The following is a 22,365-nucleotide window of genomic DNA, read 5'->3' on the forward strand; positions in this document are numbered from 1 at the left end:
CTCACCGACGTTTTACTTCTTACCCCTGCCTCCCCCGATCTGCCCTCCCTTTTTATCACCCCCCTCTCTTTTCTTTACCCTTTTCTCCCTTACTTTTGTCCTCCCTTCTATCAGTCCCCCCCATTCCCTTCCCCTTTTGTTTCCCTAAAGAATGAGTTAAGTTTCTTTATCCCAATGAACGTATATGTTATTCCCTCTTTGAGTCAAATCTAATGAGAATAGGGTTGAAACAATGTTCCCCCCTCCTTTCTTTCCCTCTATTGTAATAGGTTTTTTCCACCTCTTCATATGATATAATTCATCCCATTCCACCTCCCCTTTTCTCTCCTCCCCATAGACTCCCTTTTTAACCCCTTAATTCTTTTGTATCATCACATCAAAGACAATTTATATTTATACCCTCTATATAAAGTCCTTCTCTCTGCCCAAATACATTTACAGTTCTTAAGAGTTATGAGTATTATCTTCCTGTGTAGGGATATAAACAGTTTAACCTAATAGGGTAACTTTTTTTTTTCCCCTCTGTTTACCTTTTTAAACTTCTCTTGAGTCTTGTATGTTGAGATCAAATTTTCTATTCAGTTCTGGTCTTTTCACCAGGAAAGATTGAAAGTCCCCAATGTCATTAAATGTCCATCTTTTCCCCTGAAAGAAAATGCACATTTTTGCTGGGTAATAGATTCTCGGCTGCAATCCAAGCTCCTTTGCCTTCCGGAATATCATATTCCAAGCCTTGCGGTCCTTTAATGTTGAAGCTGCCAGGTCCTGAGCAATCCTGACTGTGGCTCTATGATATTTAAATTGCTTCTTTCTGGCTGCTTGGAGTATTTTCTCCTTCACCTGATAATTCCGGAATTTGGCTACAATATTCCTTGGAGTTTTCCTTTTGGGGTCTCTTTCAGGGGGTGATCGGTGGATTCTTTCAATGATGATTTTATCCTCTGATTCTATGATATCAGGGCAGTTCTCCTTAATAATTTCCTGGAATATGGTGTCTAGATTCTTTTTCTGGTCATGGCTTTCAGGCAGTCCAATGATTCTCAAATTGTCTCTCCTCGATCTGTTTTCCAGATCAGTTGTCTTTCCAATGAGGTATTTCACATTTTCTTCTATTTTTTCATTTTTTTTATTCTGCTTGACTGATTCCTGGTGTCTCATGGATTCGTTATCTTCCAACTGTCCCACTTTAATTTTTAAGGCATTGTTTTCTTCAGTGAGATTATGCACCTTTTTTTCCATTTGGCCAAATGAATTTTTTAAGGCTTTGTTTTCTTCAGCTTCCTTTTCCAAGCTGCTGATTCTTTTTTCATAGTTTTCTTGTTTTGCTTTCATTTCTCTCCCCATTTTTTCTTCTACCTTTTGCAATTGATTTTTAAAATCCTTTTTGAGCTCTTCCAGGAAGGCTTTTTGTTCTTGTGACCAATTCACCTTCCCTTGTGAGGCTTCAGATGTAGACAATTTGAGGCTATTGTCCTCATCTGAGTTTGTGTTGGCTTCTTCCCTATTGATACAGAAGCTCTCAATGGAGAGGGCTCTTTTTTGCTTCTTACTCATTATTGCAGCTTATTTATTTATTCTTTAAGTTGAGGTCTGCTCTGGGGGCACCAGGGTCCCTGTTTTGGGCTTCTTGTGCAGGGGTATAGGTGCTGTGTGACCGGGCTTTTACTCTGAGGCCTTTATGGTGTGTGGAGATCCCCTGCCCTGCACTTCCTGTCTGATTGCGCTCGGCCAGCCAGGCGCCAGACCCCGGCGTCTGATGCCGCCTGACCTGTTCGTCTCCCTCCCGGCCGGTGCAGGTAGGTTTTTCCACTGTCCTTCTTGGCCACCAGATTTTTGAACCAGTTTCCAGGAGCCTCAGTTGTCCGGCTGTGGCCCGCAGTTCCTGCTGACTTGCCCCAACCCCCTCGGCACTGGGTTGCTGCCCTGCGCTGGGCTTCCCTTTTGCCCGAGTCAGACCGACCTTTTCCTGAAGTCTTCTAAATTATCTCTGGTTGGAGGACTGTGTCTCTCTGTCTCTTTGCAGGTTCTGTAGTTTCAGAATCCGTCCAGAGACTTGATTTAATGTTCGTTTTGAGGGAACAGAAGGAGAGCTCAGGCAGCTTGCTGCTTCCTCTCCCCCATCTTGGCTCTGCCCCCTCCACATGTCTTCTTTTCTCCATTTTTAAATAGCATTCCTTCAAATGATCTACGGTCCTTAGTATCAACCTTCACAATCAAATTCCTCAAGATTCACTTATTTGTCAATATCCTTTCTAATATGTGGAGCCCAAAATAGAAATAGGATTTCCCCTTCTTGGTTCCTTCACTTTTTGGGGAAGCTAAGTGGCACAGTAGATAGAGTGCTGGCTCTCAAGTTAGGAAGACTTGTCTTCATGAGTTCAAATCTGGCCATAAACACTTACTAGCAATATGACCGTGGATAAGTCACTTAACCTTGTTTGCCTCAGTTTCCTCATCTATAAAAGTGAAGAAGAAAATGGCAAATAATTCCAGTATCTTTGCCTAGATAATTCCAATTTTGGTCAAGAACAGTCAGACATGATTCAAAAACATACACTAGGTATCGTCTGATCAGAGAAGATGGCAGAAAGACCTATATCTATGATATCCTGGACACTGCTTTTTACTGCTTTATAAAATTGCATTAGAATTTTTGACTGTCATATTATTCTTTTTTGGGGGGCAGTTAGGGTTAAGTGACTTACCCAGGGTCACACAGCTAGTAAGTGTCAAGGGTCTGAGGCCGGATTTGAAGTCAGGTCCTCCCAAATCCAGGGTTGGTGCTTTATCTACTGCGCCACCTAGCTGCCCCTGTCATATTATTTTTGACATAAATCTAAGCTCACAGTTAAATTTTCATATGCTTATCATATGAATCATTATCTAACCAAGATCTTCCCCAGTCTATATTTGTGTAATATATTTTTAAGCCAAGTGAGGGACATTCATCATACATGAAACCCGTGAAACAGATCTCATAATTGGGGTAATGCAAGACCATAGTTCATGAACTAATAATGTATTTACTTTCACTAAACCAACGAGAATCAATTAACAAGCATCTATTAAGTGACTACTGTCACAAGGTGTCAAACACTGCATTAGATTAGGCACAGGGGATATAAAGATTTTTTAAACATTCATTCTCTTAAATACTTTATATTCTATAGGATATTTGTTCTTAAATATTCTATTGACATATCTGTTCAAAGCAAAAAATCCTTTAATCAAACATCACAAAATATTTCACATCAAGGAAAACACTCCTGGGGCATCTAGGTGGCAAAGTGGATAAAGCACTGACCCGATATTCAGGAGGACCTGAGTTCAAATCTGGCCTCAGACACTTGACACTTACTAGCTGTGTGACCCTGGGCAAGTCACTTAACCCTCATTGCCCTGCAGGAAAAAAAAGAAAGAAAGAAGAAAAACACTCCTATTCAAACTGGAGGCATATTTTCTCATAGGTCACCCACTGTACCAACTTATATGTTCAGAGGACACACGCAGTGGGACATACATATAGGGAACTGAAAGTCAGTCTGGCATAGGGGATAGAGTTATATACTAAGAGACACAAAGATATAGGCTTGAATCCTGCCTTAGTCATTTACTGGCTTTGTGACCCTGGGCAAATCATTTAGCCTCTCTAGGTCTCATATTTCTCATCTGTAAAATGAAGTGTGAATGGGGGCGGGGTAAGGGACAGGAGTGAATTTGGGTGCAGTTCAACCCATAAAGTCTATGTGCCTTCCATCTCTAAATTAATGATCCATAAATATATGTAACAAGCAATCATGTGTGAAGAGATATATTCCAAGAAAAAAATGTGGGAATCAGGCACACAAGCAGGGACTTGTGTGGCTAGGCAGGACACATATCTTTGGCTATTACGACTCACATTCAAACCTCTGATGCTACAGAGTCCATGCTGATCTTCTTGCCTTCAGTTACTCATCTTCTTCAGATCATCCACTCCTCTCTGCCAATGTTGAGGAAATCATTCAAAACGAGAAGGAACCTTCCATTCTTTTGACATCCTCCTTCCTTCTCTTGCTGACTAGGAGTCCCTTGCTTCAGCACAATTCCAGTTTGGGGTAAAAATGTAAACTTCTGCTGGTGTCAATCTGTACCTCTTCAAATCATTTCATGGACTCTGCTCAATAAATCCTCAAAAGATTTTTGTGGGGCTAGGGCTCCCCTTAGTGTCTGTTATGTTGGCTATGTCACTCCTGCCGAATAAGACTGAATGATTCCCTTTGCCTCTAGGATCAAATGAAAATTCCTTTGTTTAACATTTATAGTCATTTGACATCAATTTTTTTCAGGATGATTAAATATTACTTTACATTCTCTTATGTTCCAGCTGATTTTTCTTCATTTCTCTTCCCAACACACAACATTCCATCTTCTGCCTCCATATTTTGTAGAGGCTTTCCTTCATTCTTTTTTTTGGGGCGGGGGGAATGGGGGTTAAGTGACTTGCCCAGGGTCGCACAGCTAGTAAGTGTCAAGTGTCTGAAGCCATATTGGAATTCAGGTTATCCTGAATCCAGGGCCGGTGCTCTATCCACTGTACCACCTAGCTGCCTCGGCTTTCCTTCATTCCTTTTTTTTTTTTTTTTTTTTTTAGTGAGCCAATTGGGGTTAAGTGACTTGCCCAGGGTCACACAGCTAGTAAGTGTCAAGTGTCTGAAGCCATATTGGAATTCAGGTTCTCCTGACTCCAGGGCCGGTACTCTATCCACTGAGCCACCTAGCCCCCGCTTTCCTTCATTCTTACAGGTTCTCTCATTTCTTCTGTCTCTTGAAGCCCCTAGTCCAAAAAGAGCCCTTTCCTGATTTTTTCCTCTTGTTAGTTTCCCCCTTCAATTACTCTGTAGATAACCTGTCACATATTTATCTGTGTATGTGTTATTTTCCTATTGCAGAATGGAATGTCTTTCAGGGGCAGAGGCTGTTGCAGTTTTGTCTTTGTATCTCCTGTACCTAATATAGAGTCTGGCATATAGTAAACATTTAATGAATGTTTCTTGGATTGAATTGAATTGCTTTTTGCTTATACTATTATAATAATTCCCTAATTTGCCCCTTTCTAATCCATTCTCCACACAGATGCTAACATCATTATCTACGTAAAGCTCAGGTCTGACCATGTCTTTCCCCTGCTCAAAAATGCTCAGTGTTTTTCTGTCTCCTTCCTCATTACATCCACACAGCCTATTCTATCTAAAATACACCTCGTTCTTATTTCTCCTTCAGAATTCTTATTTTGCTTCCTTTTCTTTGAAGATTTTTCTTACATCTAAAGTTATCTCTCTTTCCTCAAATTACTTTAAATACTCCCTTATCAGAGTTTATATTGTATTATGTCAGTAAGGTAAGCTCCTTGCAGACAAGGATGGTTTATGTCTTTATATACCCAGTTTTTATTATGGTATCTTGCACATTATGGGAACTTCATGATATTTGTTGAATTTCACTGAACCATCCAGTAAGAGAGATGGTATAAGTGTAATTAGTTCCATTCATAGAAAAGGAAACGAGCTCAGAGAACTTAACAGTTCTCTGACTCTACCTCTTTTTTTTTTTGTGGGGCAATGGGGGTTAAGTGACTTGCCCAAGGTCACACAGCTAGTAAGTATCAAGTGTCTGAGGCCGGATTTTAACTCAGAAACTCCTGAATCCAGGGCTGGTGCATTATCCACTGCGTCACCTAGCCACCCCCTCTAACTGACTCTAACTTAACATACTACTAGAACAAGGCTATTAGTATTAGAGCCATGATTCAATCCCAGTTTTCCTAACTCAATATCATTCTCTGTTTCTTTGGGATGCTTTTGAATTGTTATGCTTGACGAGTACAAATAATATTCCAATTTTTCCCATAAATTGTCTTTATTTCTTTGACTAAGCCTCTTAAGTTCTCTTTTCTGTTATTATTTTTAAAAATGATATTTTCTTAACAACAACTTTGTGAGTTAAGTTGGGTTAGGGCTATTATTGTTATTTTACTTCTGAGGAAATTAAGCTTTAGAGAAATGAAGTGATTTGCTTAGAATGACAGTATCAAGTACTGAGATTCACATCATCGGTTCCTCAATTCAAGACAACCTTTTTTCACTAGTAGAATGGTAGACTTAAAGTTGGTATTATTTGGGAACAAATCTTGCCTCAGACACTGGACATGCCACTTGATCTCTCTCTGTTAGCCTGAGTTTCTCACATGTAAAATGATGATAATAGCAACTACCTTACAGGGTTGTTGCGAGGGACAAGTGAGATTAAGTAAAGTTCTTTGTAGACCTTATGGCATAATCTTTATTGTTGTATTTTCTAAATTCTTAAGCCTATATGTAATTTAACAATGTTTTGTCCTCATTTTAAAAAATATGGGGAAATTCATTTCATGTCACAAATTGGGGTTGATGTCTGCTATAGTTTTTCTCCCACCCCAGGGGATAGTTTTTTCCTCTATAACTTCAGTATTTTTCAAGATGATTATTTAATCATAATAGAGGCTATAAAAAGTGTATTTAAAATATGACTGCTTCATATATGTTTGACCTTGGCAACATAACTGAACTTTCTTAGGCTTCAATTTCCTCATCTCTGGCCTCTGATGTCTATTCCAGCTATAGATCAATGATCCTCATATTCGTTAATAGAAAAAAAAAAGAAATGAATCTAAATTTATCTAAAATATTTTTCTCAGAATTTAAGGATAGCTATAAATGATGCTAAACAAAAAGAACTTTAATTACAACTTATGCGCAGTAAACTATTATTAGAATGACCATGCTTATGTGCATTTTGACTCATAGACCAAAACAGTCTGTCAACAAGAAAGTGCCACATAATACACAAATGCTACTTCTCTAAAAAAAAGCACATTTTCCAATATGTACAAAAAATAGCAAGTTGTAAAATGTATAAACATAATACTTAATTTGTTTCAACTTTTAAAAGATGATAAAAAGGAAAAGTGAATTATTTGTAATCTTTAAAATCTTCATTTTTAATATCGCCTTTAATTTTCTTCTATTCTTCTCATAGGTTTTGAACTTTCACATTGTGAAGATCCTGGCGTGCCACAATTTGGATACAAGATCAGTGATCAAGGCCACTTTGCTGGTAGCACCATCATTTATGGATGTAATCCAGGTTATACCCTCCATGGAAGTAGCCTTTTAAAGTGCATGACAGGGGAAAGAAGAGCATGGGATTACCCTCTGCCATCATGTATTGGTAAAAGAGTATTTTTAATGTAATATTTTGCTATAAGGTTATTTTTCATGTTAAAATGTACTTTCCATACATACAAGGTCAGTTCCACAGATCATGAATGAATTGCATTACATTTCATTTTTTTTCTTTTCTCTTTCTTTTCTTTCTTTTTTTTGTGTGTGAGGCAATGGGGGTTAAGTGACTCGCCCAGGGTCACACAGCTAGTAAGTGTTAAGTGTCTGAGGCCGGATTTGAACTCAGATCCTCCTGAATCCAGGGCCGGTGCTCTATCTACTGTGCCACCTAGCTGCTCCACATTTTTCATTTTTCAAAAGTGTATTGATTATTGGTTACCATTATTGGTACCATTTGTTATTGGTTACCATTTGTTAATTATAGTTAAATATAATTTGAATTTTAAATATTGAAGAGATGGAATGCAATTGATCTCTTCCTGGTTCAGTTTTGATAGTAAATTAACCTTAGTAGAAAATGTAGCTTTAACCTTTTTAAAAAATGTTGGCAGATTGGATGTCATATATCCTAAAAAGCATTTATAAATATTAATTTAGTAACTATTCTATTCTATAAAACTGCACACTAGCATCTAAATATATGGTTATTTCTTGTTTCAAGTTACACCAACTACATAGACAGTTCTGCATTTGAATAAAGCAATGTAGCTAAAACAGACTCTGCCTTCATAGATATCTATTTTATATATGTGAATAAGCAAACTTACTTTTAATTTTATATATATATATATATATACACACACACATATATTTATACATACATACACACATATGTCTATGGGGTGGGGCCAAAAATCACGAAGAGGTTTTAAATATTAAATAACTCATTTATTTTTTGTTTTTAATTTACAATACCACTGCATCATATATAGTGTATATTGTAAATGAATTTTCATTATATGTGAATAATCAAATATCACAACTGACTAAAAATAAAGAAATTATTTTCAAAAAGTTATTAAACATTGGGATAGCTAGGTAGCACAGTGGATAGAGCACCGGCCCTGGATTTAGGAGGACCTGAGTTCAAATCCAGCTTCAGACCCTTGACTCTTACTAGCTGTGTGACCCTGGGCAAGTCACTTAACCCCAATTGCCTCACACAAAAAAAATAATTTATTAAGCATCATGACTTTTGGACCCCCTGTATTATGTTATATTGAAGATTTTATAGTAAAGATCATTCACATGTTGAATATTGAATTTATTTAGGCCCTCAGTGGAGCCAGAGAAAAATAAGTTCTCAAGTTCTCTTTTTGTAGAGCCATGGGTATAGTACATATTACTTTAAGAGTTAACAGCAAGGGGCAGCTGGGTGGCGCAGTGGATGGAGCACCGGCCCTGGATTCGGGAGTACCTGGGTTCAGATCCGGCCTCAGACACTTGACACTTGCTGGCTGTGTGACCCTGGGCAAGTCACTTAACCCCCATTGCCCTGCAAAAAAAAAAAAAAAAAGAGTTAACAGCAAAATGGCTTCATGAATTGAATGTTCCCACAGAATCATTTTTGATCTCCATTCTGATTGTAAGTACAGGGGATAAAGTATCACAGAATTGTATAATTTGAGATTTAGAGAGAAACTCTGTAGTCATTTATTTCAAGCCATATATTAATAAGAATTTCCCTTCTATAATACTGATGGGCAGCTAGTAGATAGAATGTGAAATTTGGAAACAGGATAACATGGATTTTAAATTCCAGCTTAGATATTTACTACTTGTGTGAACCTGGCCAAGTCATTTAACCTCTATGAGCCTCAGTTTTTCCATCTATAAGGCAGGGATAATAATAGCACTTAATTCACATGGTTGTTGTGTGAGCCAAATGAGCTAAGATAAAGAAATTACTTTGCAAAACTTGAAAAGCCTTAAAAATGCTGCCTGTTATTACCAATGCTACTACTTCTACTAAGTAATGATGATGATGGTGGTGATGACAAAATAATGCCTCTATAGAATTCTCCCTTTCTCAACGTACGTGTGTGTGTGTGTGTGTGTGTGTGTGTGTGTGTGTGAGAGAGTAATGAGGGTTAAGTGACTTGGCCAGGGTCACACACCTAGTAAGTATCAAGTGTCTGAGGACAGATTTGAACTCAGGTCCTCCTGAATCCAGGGCCGGTGCTAGGCGCTGCCTAGCTGCCATCCTTTCTCAGCTTTTGAAGAGAGGAAACACAGTTAACCTCTTCTTGGTTTGGTTTTGATAAGAAATTAATCTCAATAGAAAATGTATTTTTAAAATTTATTTAGAGTAATGGTAGGTTGGATGACATATGCCCTTAAAAGCATTTACAAATATTAAAGTTCAAAAACAGAACTTTAAGGGTACCGAAAGGAAATATTCTTCTACCTCTAAAAGCAGTATTATCTTCACATCCCTCATACCCTCATCAAACAAGCCTATTTCCTGTCCTTGATAAATAGTTTTGGGGAAGATATATAAACCAAAATGCCAATTTTGAATGGAAAACTATGCTTCAAACCAATGAAAAAAAAGAGAATTCCTCAGCTTTGATAAAGTGAGATAGACAATATAGGAATCCCTGCTTCAATACAAATTTGAAAAAAATAATGATTATAACTCAGAAACATATAGAAAAGTGTTTTCCTCCAAAAAAACCAAAAACCTTTTGGGAAAGTAGTATTAGTGTTGTTATTATTCCCACTTTATATTATTTTCTATTAAAGGCAAAATAATATAGTAGATAGAAAGCTGGCCTTGGTTCCAGGACAACTTTGGTTCAAGTCCTACCTCTGACCCAAATAGGCTGTGTGAGCCTGGGCAATTAAATTAAATTATTAGTTTTCTAAGCAGCTCTCTATATAAGTTGGTGAAAAGGTGCCAACCTGCACTGATAGAGGGAATTTTCTTACCATGTAGTTTTCAATACCAGTGAAATCACTTTGTCAGCTATATTATCATCACCACCACCACCATCATTATCATTGTCATTGTCATTATTGTCATCATTGTCATTATCATCTTCAGTTTTAATTGTTATCATAGTCCCTATCCTTATTGAAATTTACACATAAAAGAACCAAGAATTTCAAAAGTCAAATGCCTTGTTGATCATCACACAGCTAGTAAATTTCTGAGTTGAGATTCAAAACCAGATCTATTGATTTCCATTCTTGTATTTTCCATACTGTATCATCCCAATATTTATTTTAAAATGAATTTTATAGTTTTAATATACATAGTAGTTTAAAACTAGAGAATTGGGGCAACTAGGTGACACACTGGATAAAGCAGCAGCCCTGGATTCAGGAGGACCTGAGTTCAAATTTGACCTCAGATAACTTGACACTTACTAGCTGTGTGACCCTGGGCAAGTCACTTAACACTTATTGCCCCACCAAAAAACAAATAACAAATAAATAAACAAAAAACTAGAGAATTAAAAATAATGAATTACAATGATTTACTTAAAATGTCAATCACAACTTTGAAAATGCAATAAAAAGATCAAGATGTGAACTTTTTTATCCATTTTTTCTACTAAAGTATGGCCTTTTAAATCTATTTTTTTTTCACTCTAAGGATTATATATATGGGAAGAAACCATTTTGAAAGTTCAGCTGTTTTTAAATCATGTATGTGATAGAGAGCAGATTTGGAATTACAGTTTAAGTGATAAAATGTATTTTATTTTCATTTTCTGATAACTCCAAAATAAATGGAGAGGCTTTTCTTAAAACTTTCTGGGGAGAGTGGTCTAAAAATTGTTATGCCAGAGGACAAGGGAATATAGTTATTAAGCTAGTGGCAAGAGGCACAGTGCTGGCAATGATGTTCATGATAATGGAAGATTATATACAATTTTAGATAGTGTTTTCTACTGTCAACATCACTGTACTATAATACCTTTGGTAGCTGCTGTCCTTATAATTTTCAGTTCTCATTCAGTCTACTTTTTTCCTACCCTCCACTAATAGTTTTTGATTCTTTTAATCTGTTTGTCATATTTTAAAGTAATTATTTGGAAGCTTTTTAAAGAAAACATAATAAATACATGTTTGAATTTTAAATTACAAATTAATTAATAAATACCATATGAATTTTTAAAGTATTTTTACCTTCAAGGGAAAATTCAGTTTAAATAAATCATTACTATACTAGCGTATATTATTGGGTCATTGAGGGCAAAAGAATGGAGAAAAGTAATGAGCATAAAATACAGTGTGAAATGATGATTACTTGAACATAAAGTACAAGATATTAAATAAATTTTTGTTTAATTTGGTTTTGCTTATTTTAAATCATTCAGACTTCAGTATTCAATCCTTGGTGATTGTCCAGATAATTATAGAGTACAAAAGAACCCATTAAATCTTTATGTGCATTTTTAAAAGTTTAAGACATTTTAAAGATAAGATTATTATTTTATGACTATTTTAGTCAAATTTTATATAAAGATTTTTAATGTTAGGGAATGCTAGAAAATTTTCATTTGACTGTAAATAATTTATATTAAAATTTACATTGTCATTCTGCTGCCAATATAATTACTAAAACATATGAGAAAGATAAATTAACCAACTTGTAGAGTTATATATGAGCCTACAAAGTGTTTATAGAAGAAAACCACAACCCTAAATTCTGCCATTTTCTAAGACTTTTATCTCTTGCTCATGACTTTATATAGGTCATGGAATATACTGGAAGTGTAGGAAGTGAAAATTTAGAAATCCTTTAATTACTTAGATCAAAAATTTTTTTCTGTGTTTCCAAACGAGTAAGTTTCCTGACTTGTAAAAAGGGTGAGTTAATGGTGAGGTAGCTGTAATTCACTGCAGTATTTGCATTTATTCTGAAAGCAACAATCCCACTAAAACATTTTCATTTTTCTCCCTTCCAATGTTGAAAATAATAATAAATTTGATAACATATAAATAGAAACAGTTGTAAATATATATTTCTGGTATCATTATAAAAGGGGGAAAGTGCTCATAAACAATACTAGAAATACTAATGTCCACCCAAATATGAAATGTATAATACTGGTGTCATTAAAATTTATAGGCACATATTTTGGTTGGTTTCACAAAATAACATTATTGCACATGTAATAATAAATTTATGGGTAACAAATTTTATGAGCAAATATTAAAGGCAATATTAAGTTCAAACTAAGAAATTTAAAATAGAATGAAAAATCAAAACAGGTTTTTACTTTTGATTTTGGGGTAATTGAAAAGACAAAAGATGAGTGACTTAAAGTATGCTTTTCTGAATTCTATAAAATATAGGTGGCCAGAGAGATAATTGTTAATGATATTTTCACAGAAGGATGACAATAATAATTTTTAATAGAGACTAAATAAGAAATAACTTATTCAGTTCTTTCTTCATTCCCTTGTTCCTTTTTCTTCATTTTCCTCTTCCTCCCATTTATTCTCCTCCTCTTCCCTTTTCTCCTTTTCCTTATAGAATATTTAGATATCTAAATTGATCTATAACTTTCAATATATCATTTAAAATTTTTCCCATGAATTTCATTTTGTTATTACTTATATAATCTTCATTTTGAGTCTTACCACTGTATATTTTCAATTAATGTTTTAGCTAATATTAGTCTAGGTAATTATAAAGTACGAAAGAACTTATTCAATCTTTACATGCCATTTTATAAAGCATTAACTGTTGTTAGTTCTTTTTGTGATAATTATTTTGTGACTATTTTAAATCAAATTTTGTATCTAGATTTTAGAGAACTCTAGGAGATTATGATCTATGTTAAAATCAACATCAAATTATAATTTGATTCAAATTGTTTTTTATTAGCTGAATGTGGAGGCCGTTTTAAAGGAGAATCTTCAGGAAGAATCCTATCTCCTGGTTACCCCTTTCCTTATGACAATAATCTGAGATGCATGTGGATGATTGAGGTCGATCCAGGAAACATTGTTAGGTACTCTTTTTTAATTCTAAAATCATTGTTGATGGTGGTGAGGACTTAGATATCTGCATTCTCCAGATAACTTAGTGAGTTTTTGTGTTTTAAGAATTAGCATAGATCATTAAAATATTAGAGCTAGATGGAGTCTGCCATGTTCTAGATTCTAGGTCAATAGCCTAATTTAAGGTATGAAAAAACTGAAATTTGTAGGTTAAGTATTAGTAACTGAGATTTATAGGATGTTTTAAAGTCTCTGAGTGTATTTTAGTTAGTGATAGAGCTGGAACTAGATTTCAGGTCCCTTAACTCCTTATCTAATATATACTAATCAGTTATCTGATTTCACAAGTTTCTACTTGACCTTGGTGGTATAGACATGTCTTTTGTTATTAATTGATTCCTTCAGAGGAGGAAAATGCAGTACATTTTAAATGGGTAAAAGTAGAATAAGACTTTTATTTAGTGGATGTGGACAAGATTTGTTTTGTTTGAATATGCATATTCATGACAAAGGTTTTATTTTTCTCACCCCCCCACCCTCCCCACAAAGCAGGTAGGAGGAGTGAAAAAAGCTTCTGTTAACTGAAAAATTAAAATTAAAAAAAAAGATTTAAAGATGAATAAATTTGCAAGTTCCCTCATGACAAAAAAAAAATGTGTCAAAGTATTGACATGCCCAGTGTACTAATAAAAAAAAAAGCTGGAAAGGGAGGAAAAATGATGGAGAACCATTTTCTTTCGTTTTGATCTGACTGGATTGTTGTTTGTCCTTCATTCCAGAAGAGGACAATGACATCACTCTGATGTCATGACTTGCTGTGAATTGGATTTAAATGAAGGAGGGTCATGCAAGGTCACAAACCTCATTTTTTCTTCCAGACACATTTGGGTCCTGGATGTTTTTAAGGCAATTTGGGTTAAGTGACTTGCCAGGGTCACATAGCTAGTAAATGTATGAGATGAGATTTTGAACTTAGGACATCCTGACTCCAGGGCCAGTGCTCTATACACTGAGCCACCTAGCTGCCCTGATTATTGGAAAGCTACAAAACTGAATAGCAAAGGGATTGAATTGCATCATGATAAAAATCTACATTCTGAGAATATATTGTCTCTAATGTAAACATTTGAATTGATCAGTTTGTCTCAGATGACTGGATATAAGTCTGATCACCAAATAAAATGGAGTGCTGACAGAAGAAGAATCCTCAAGTTTTTATTCCCATTCAAATTAATAAACATTTATTAAGTGCCTCTTAATTATCAGGCACTGTACTTTTTCTAAGAAAAAGAAAGATAGTCACTGCCCTCAAGGAACTTACAATGTAATGAAGGAAGACAACACATAAAATGAAGCTGAAACCAGGTAGGGGAAGGACCACCAAAAAGAAAGCAGAGAAGCTGGTGGAAAATGAAGCCATTATCTAGAAAATTCAGGTTCCAGCCCTCTATAAAAGAAGACTTTGGAAAGTCTACTCTAGCCCTCCAGTCTGGGAGTAGAGTCAATTGAGGGACTCAAGAATCAATACAATGATGAGATTTCAGGTGATCAGATTATCCTTATCCAAGGTCAAGTAGAGACCTGAGAAATCAGGTTACTGATTACTAGAGGATACAAGGGAAGCTTCTTAAACTTTGGGTCATGACTCCATATGGGGTTGGATAACTGAATGTGAGGGTTGTAAAAGTTTGGCAAATGTAAAAGGTTATGTATACCTATTTTATATACCTATATTCTTGGGGTCAAATAAAATTGTCTCTGGTGAAAAGGGGTTGTGAATGGAAAAAGTTTAAGAAGCCCTGATAAACAGGACAATGGACTAGGAGTTAAGAGTTTTTCATGCATTAAAGTACCAACTATCTATCTGTATGCTGCTTAAGCTGCCACCACTATATACTATAACATTCTACCAAATGCCTTTGCCTTATTGAAAATTACTCATTCCCTAGGTTATAGGTTCATTGGTGAGTAAAAGGTAGGTAGAGCTAGAAGGCCATCAAGCTTAACTGTTTTCATATAACAAATGGAAAAAAAAACTGAGTACAAAAAGATTAAATGACTTGCTTGTGGCCACAAAGCTAATAAATGTCTGAAGTGGAATTTGAATACAGGCTTTCCTGACTAGAAGTTCAATGCCATATATACATTAAATCATATTACCTTCATGCTTCTGTTAATAATGTGACAATGGATCTTTGTAAGTCTAACTGATAACTTAATATCTAATCACAAGTTATTCATCCCAAATAATCATTCTATGGCTCTTCAGATGTCATAAGCCTTGATGAGAATTTTAGCTAGTTGCATTAATAAGAGGGTAAGAACCCCTAAAACGATAATATATAGGCAATTGCTTCTATATCTCCATATAAATTTTTTTCTTCCCTTCTAGTAAAAAAGAATAAAAAAGAAACTATTTTCCCCTGAAATTATTTGTAGGAAGCTGCAATTCAATTCTTCTAAGTTTTGTTTAAAAAGGACTTTTGTTTATATAACAATACCAACTCATTCAGTTACTTTTCTAAAGTGCTTTTTATGTATATCAACTTTTTATTCTAATAATAATTTACTGATGTAAATATATGTTTTTATAAGTTTTAATCAAAGAAATAAAGAAATAAATACTTTGATGTTGTCTTTATCTATATAATCAAACAGTGTCTGGCAACACAGATATTCAAAATGAAAAGCATCAAAATTCATGTACTTTGCCCTAGTCACAAAAATGTTCAGATAATTCATTTTCTGAACTATATTGGGAAAGGAAAAAAAGAACATTTTGTGTAGTTCATGTTTTAGTGTCATGTGCATAGTGTCTCTATATATATGTTTAAAATTTATAAAGTACAATAAATTAATAGCATCTCCTTTGTAATATGTCAATACATGTGTTTTAATATTTTCAGTGTAATTCAAATGCATTTAGTATGTTCTCTTATATATTTTTATTAAGTAGATTGAGTTTAGTGGGATTCTTTCAGATTGAAGACTAGCCTAGCTAAATGTAGAGAAACATAATTAAGTTAGATAAAGGAGGGTGAATTTCTCTGCCAAAGGAAATCATGAATGCTATCTTGTAAACTGTGGAGAGATTGTTCTCTGTACAACTACAGTACAACTTTATTGATAAAAATAACAAATTATTTAGTTATAGTGGTATTAGTTATGAACTACTGCATATAAGGAATACACAGATAAAGAATAGTCATTTATGTGTTTGATGTATATGGAGAGATGATCGGATAGATAGATATAGATAGATGGGGGGGAGAGAGAGAGAGAATGAGAATTAAACTTTTCATGGGACAACTTGGAAAAAGTAAAGTAAATTTTTATATCTTTAATTTAAAATTTAAGATAATTAAAAAATTCTGAAGCATGTATATATATAATTATTTCACAGCTTACAGTTTCTTGCCTTTGATACTGAGGCATCACATGATATCCTACGAGTTTGGGATGGTCCACCTGAAAATGAGATGCTACTAAAGGAAATTAGTGGATCCCTCATTCCAGAAGGTATCCATAGCACACTAAACATAGTAACAGTCCAGTTTGACACAGACTTTTACATCAGCAAATCTGGATTTGCCATTCAATTTTCAAGTAAGTTTCATATTTTTTTTGTATTTTTTACGTTATGTGCTAAGTCCTATGTCTGCCTCTAATTTGTTTGAATTTGGCTTTTTAGTTGTCTGGTGTTTTAAAAATCTAGAAATAATGTCTTCATGGTTCTTGCTAATGTACTATTAGAATGATGTTTATTTTTACCAGTAACATGGATATCATTTCAACAATCAGTTTCATTTGTTCCAAATTAGCTTTTCAGTGAAAATTAACCACTTTTTAATCTATTTTTCTCATTCTTTTGTAGCAAAGGTGGATATAATGTAGCAAGTAAATTCAAGTGAGGTTCATGTACTTTTTCTTTTAATACAAAATAAATGGGCTTTGAAAAAACTGATTGAGGATAGATAATAAGTGGGGGTCATTAAAATATAGACAAAAACAGGAAACAGAAGTACTGTTAACTTTGTAGCTATAAAATATATGTTATATTCTATATAAGAGAAAAAATAATCTTTTCCATAAAACCCCAAATTTTGATAATTATATTTTATTCAAATTTTTATTTATTCACATATAATTACCCACCTGATCTATAATTTCTCCATTAATTTACTATCAAAAAACCAACAAAAAAGTAATAACTTCTTATACAAACCCCTACAACATCCCCCTACAATGCATTCCTCAATCAGTGACATTTTCTTCCTTGGTCTTTCTCATGAACAACATTCCATCAGCTACCTCTGAACATTTTTGCTAGCTGTTCCTCATTCCTGGAATTCTCTACCTCCTAAGCTCTACCTCCTAGCTTACCTCTTGGCTTCCTTGAACTGACAGCTAAAATCCTATCTTTTAAAAAAGGTGTATGCTAATCTCATTAGATTTGAGGGCTAGGGTTCTTTTGCTTCTTTTTGTAATCCTGTTGCTTAGCATAGTGCAATGTCTATCACGCAGTAGACACTTAATAAATGCTTGACTTATCCCCTTAATGTTAGTATTATTTATCTCATATATATCCTTCATGTAGCTTGTTTGCACATATTCTCCTGTTCCTTGAGCTCCTTGAGGGAAGGCTCTGTGTTTTACTTTCTTTTCTACCACCAATATAGTTGTTAGGCACTTAAACAATGCCAGTTAGTTGACTGACTGACTGGTTGGCTGACTCCAGATTCAGGGCTCTTTCTACTACCTTAGGTGAGAAAGTCTCTAATTGTGCTTTATCTAACAAAAGCAACAGAGTTAGCTATTTTATTAAGAATTAGAAACTACTTCTGGATCTTGTAAATAAAGTTTTCATTGTTTTTCCCCACCATACAAAATCATTGTTTAAAGGGATTTGAACACCCTTTTGAGTTAAAATTATGGGAATGAGGAATTTAAAAGTATCACCACATTCATTCTGATTTAAGTTTATATATATATATATATGCCATGCATGGTTAGAGATAGGAATGAGTACTGGGGTCACAAATGAGAAGAGACAAAGTTTAATCACAGGATGTTGAGCATATATATATATATATATATATATATATATATATATATACACACACACACACACTAACATATCAGAAGGCTGGTCGGTGTATCTGTGTCAGTGGAACAAACCTAAGCAATGTAACATTAGAACTTTCACAATGACGATTATCAGGAACTGGGTATTTGTTGGTTAGCATGACCAAGACATGGTTAGTGCGTTCTATCTAATCTTGTTCTTGATAACTTGTACTTCTGTATTTTGGCTACAGCCCTGATGTCATGTTGCTGATCTTACAGCTGATGACAGAAATCATACTGTATTTTGTTAACTCATTCCGATCTAGCTCCCACAGATGAGAATATAGACTGAGCTATGTTATTGGTATAGGGAGCTTTAGGATGAGAAAACATGCACTACCATTGGACATTTTGTTACTAATTATAGTAATGGGGGCAAACAGGAAAAATATAATCCTTCTTCAATTGCTATAACTTGAAGAAAGCTATAGTATTTCTCCTTAAGTGTTCTCTTTTCTTTTTTTTTAAATAATAAACATTTTTATTTATAATTTTGAGTTCCAAATTTTATCCCTTCTTCTCTCCCCCACTCCCTGAGGTAGTAAGCAATCAGATATAGTTTAGATATGTGCAATCATGTAAAATATTACCATATTAGTCATTTTATATAAGAAATACTTGAATAAAAGAAAAAATGAAAGAAAGTGAAAAATAGCATGCTTCAGTCTATGTTCAATCACTATCAATTTTTTCTTTGGATGTGGACAGCATGTTTCATCATTAGTCCTTTCGGATTGTCTTGGGTCATTGTATGGCTGAGAATAGTCAAGTCATTCACAGGTCTTCATCAAACAATATTTCTGCCATTGTGCATAGCATTCTCTTGGTTCTGCTCACTTCACTATACATAAGTTCATATAAGTTTTTCCAGGCCACTCTGAAATCATCCTGCTTGTCATTTCTTATAACACAATAATATTCCATTACTATCATATACCACAGCTTGTTTATCCATTCCCTAATGGATGGGCATTCCTTTAATTTCCAATACTTAGCCTCTAAAGAAAGAGCTCCTATAAATATTTTTGTAGAAATAGGTCTTTTTCTCTTTTGGGGGATGTCTTTGGGGTATAAACCTAGCAGTGGTATTGCTGAAACAAAGAGTATGCACAGTTTTATAGCCCTTTGGGTATAGTTCCAAATTGCTCTCCAGAATGGTTGGATCCATTCACAACACTACCAACAGTGGATTAGCATCCCAGTTTTCCCACATCCCCTTCAACAGCCAATATTTTCCTTTTTTATTATATTTGCCACTCTGATAGGTGTGAGGTGATTCCTTAGAGTTGTTTTAATTTTCATTTATGTTATCAATAGTAATCTAGAGCACTTTTTCACTAGAATTGATTTCTTTGTCTGAAAACTGCCTGTTCATGACTTTGACCATTTATCAACTGGGGCACGACCTGTAGTTTTATAAATTTGACTCCATTCTCTATATATTTAATAAATGAAGCCTTTATCAGAGATACTTGTTTCAAAAATTCTTTCCCAGGTTTCTGCTTCCCTTGGTTATACTTCTTGGATCCATTCACAATTCACCAACAGTGGATTAGCATCCCAGTTTTCCCACATCCCCTTCAATGGTCAATATTTTCCTTTTTGGTTATATTTGCTACTCTGATAGGTGTAAGGTCTAATTCAGGGTTGTTTTAATGAGCATTTCTCTGATCAATAGTGATCTAGAGAATTTTTTTTCATATGTCTATTGATAGCTTTGATTTCTTTGTCTGAAAAGTGCCTATTCATTTTCTTTGACCATTTATCAATTGGGGCATGACCTGTATTTTTATAAATTTGACTCATTTTTCTATTTTTGAGAAATGAGGTCTCTATGAGAGATACTTGCTTCAAAACTTCTTTCCCAGTTTTTTCTTCCCTTATAACCTTAGTTACATTAGTTTTGTTTGTGCAAAAACTTTTAATTTTTATATAATCAAAATTATCTAGTTTATATTTTGTATTGTTCTCTATATCTTCTTTCATCTTAAATTCTTCCTTTGTCCATAAATCTGACAGATAAACTATTCCATGTTCTCTTATTTTGCTTATGGTACCCCCCTTATGTGCAAATCTTGTACTTTTTTTGACCTTATTTTAATATGCTGTGTATGACCTAGTTTCTGCCATTCTGTTTACCAGTTTTCCCAGCAGTTTCAAAAATTTGGATATTTGGGTTTGTCACATACTAAATTACCATAGTCATTTTCTATAATGTAACTTGTACCTATTCTATTACAATGATACACCTGTCTATTTCTTAGCCAGTACCAGATTGTTTTGATAATTCCTGCTTTATAATACAATTTGCGATCTGGTACTGCTAGACAACTTTCTTTCACATTTTTTTTCATTGATTCTCTTAACATCCTTGTGCTTTTGTTCTTCCAGATGAATTTTGTTATTTTTTTCTAGATCTATGAAATATTTTTGATAGTTTGATTGGTATAGTAATAAATTAATTAATTAACTTTGGTAGGATTGACATTTTTATTATATTGGTTTGGACTACCAATGAGCAATTACTATTTTTCCCATTGTTTAGATATGACTTTATTTGTGTGAAAAAATGTTTTATAGTTCTGTTCATATAGTTCCTGGGTTTGTCCTGGCAGGTGGACTACCAAGTATTTTCAGTTGTCCACAGTCATTTTAAATGGAATTTCTCTGTCTGTTGTTGTTGGACTTTGTTGGTAATATATAGAAATGTTGATGATTTATGTGGGTTTATTTTGTATCCTGCAACTTTGCTGAAGTTGTTAATAATTTCAAGTAGTTTTCTAGATTTTTTCTAGGATTTTCTAAGTATAACATATCATCTGCAAAGAGTGATAGTTTCATTTCTGCATTACCTGTTCTAATTCCTTTATTTTCTTTTTCTTCCCTTATTGCTGTAGTTAACATTTCTAGTACATTATTAAATAATAGATGTAATAATAGGCATCCCTGCTTCAACCCTGATTATATTGGGAAGGCTTCCATCTTATCCCTGTTACAGATTATGCAAGTGTTCTCTTTTGCAGGATGATCAGCCCCAGTTACTTCATTCAGTTTTTGTGTAGAGCGGAATCAAGGCTTTTTACCATTAAAGTTGCCCACATTTGTTAAGCTGTGATGTCTAGAACTTAAAACCACTGCAGATTTTGTTTGATCTTAGCAGAATATAGATGACTATCGTTTCCAATTCCAGGAATCTATATTTCTCTTAATATAGCCAAAGATTTCACTCAGGGATTTTTGGTTGCTTTGTTTTAGTTTTTGTTTTCAGTAATCATATCACACTATTGATTCTTGCTAAGCTTAAAACATTCAAATTTTGAAATCATTTTTTTCAGAAAAATTGCTATTTGACGCCCCCCTCTCTCTAATACTTGTGATACTATTAATTTTAAGTAGGCTAATTATATATTACATTTCTTCACACATTCTACATTTCAGTCACACTGTCCTACTTGTTATTCCCAGGTCAGGGCAAACCATTTCCTATCCTCTAGTCTTTGCATGGGTCTGTGCTTTATGATTAGAATGTAGTTCCTTCTGACTTCTGCCTGTTTGAGTCCCTAGGTTCTTTCCAGGCCTACCTCAAATACCATCTCTTGATTTGCTTTCCTAATTTCCCTAGCTGCTAGTGGCCTTCCAAAATTACTTTGGATAACTTGATAGCTAGATTAGATTAGTTTAGATAGATAGATAGATAGATAGATAGATAGATAGATAGATAGAGAAATACATCAACCTCCTAATCTCATGCATATAAAAAAACATCAAGCATTGAATGTATCATTAAATAATACTATAACAAATAAGGCAAAGATAGTTGCCTTATTCAAATATTTAAACAAACTATCTCAATGAAAAATGCATTACTAAAGTCACTTCTGTCAAATACAACTTTTCCACAGATCCTAGTTCAATAATTCAGCTCTCTCAAGATGGCAAAGTCTCTTCCCACGAATTTTATTCATAATGCTTCTTTCATAACATGAGATGATTCACTCCATCTCTAATTCTCCTAGTCCTTTGTAATCACTACGCTCAGTTTGTCTTCAGTCATTTTCAGTTGTCTCTCCAGAAT

General features: G+C 34.3%; 1 protein-coding gene across 1 annotated transcript in view; it reads left to right on the forward strand.

Moving 5' to 3' along the window:
- The window catches only part of CSMD3 (CUB and Sushi multiple domains 3), a 1,584,452-nt gene that overhangs the window by 1,202,973 nt on the left and 359,114 nt on the right, over window positions 1-22,365 (forward strand). The window contains 3 exon segments of the mRNA XM_043974157.1: window positions 7,057-7,248; window positions 13,048-13,174; window positions 16,567-16,769. Of these exon segments, the coding sequence (XP_043830092.1) occupies window positions 7,057-7,248; window positions 13,048-13,174; window positions 16,567-16,769 (522 nt within the window).

This window comes from Dromiciops gliroides, chromosome 1 (genome assembly GCF_019393635.1).
Source record: "Dromiciops gliroides isolate mDroGli1 chromosome 1, mDroGli1.pri, whole genome shotgun sequence".
Taxonomy (NCBI): Eukaryota; Metazoa; Chordata; class Mammalia; order Microbiotheria; family Microbiotheriidae; genus Dromiciops; species Dromiciops gliroides.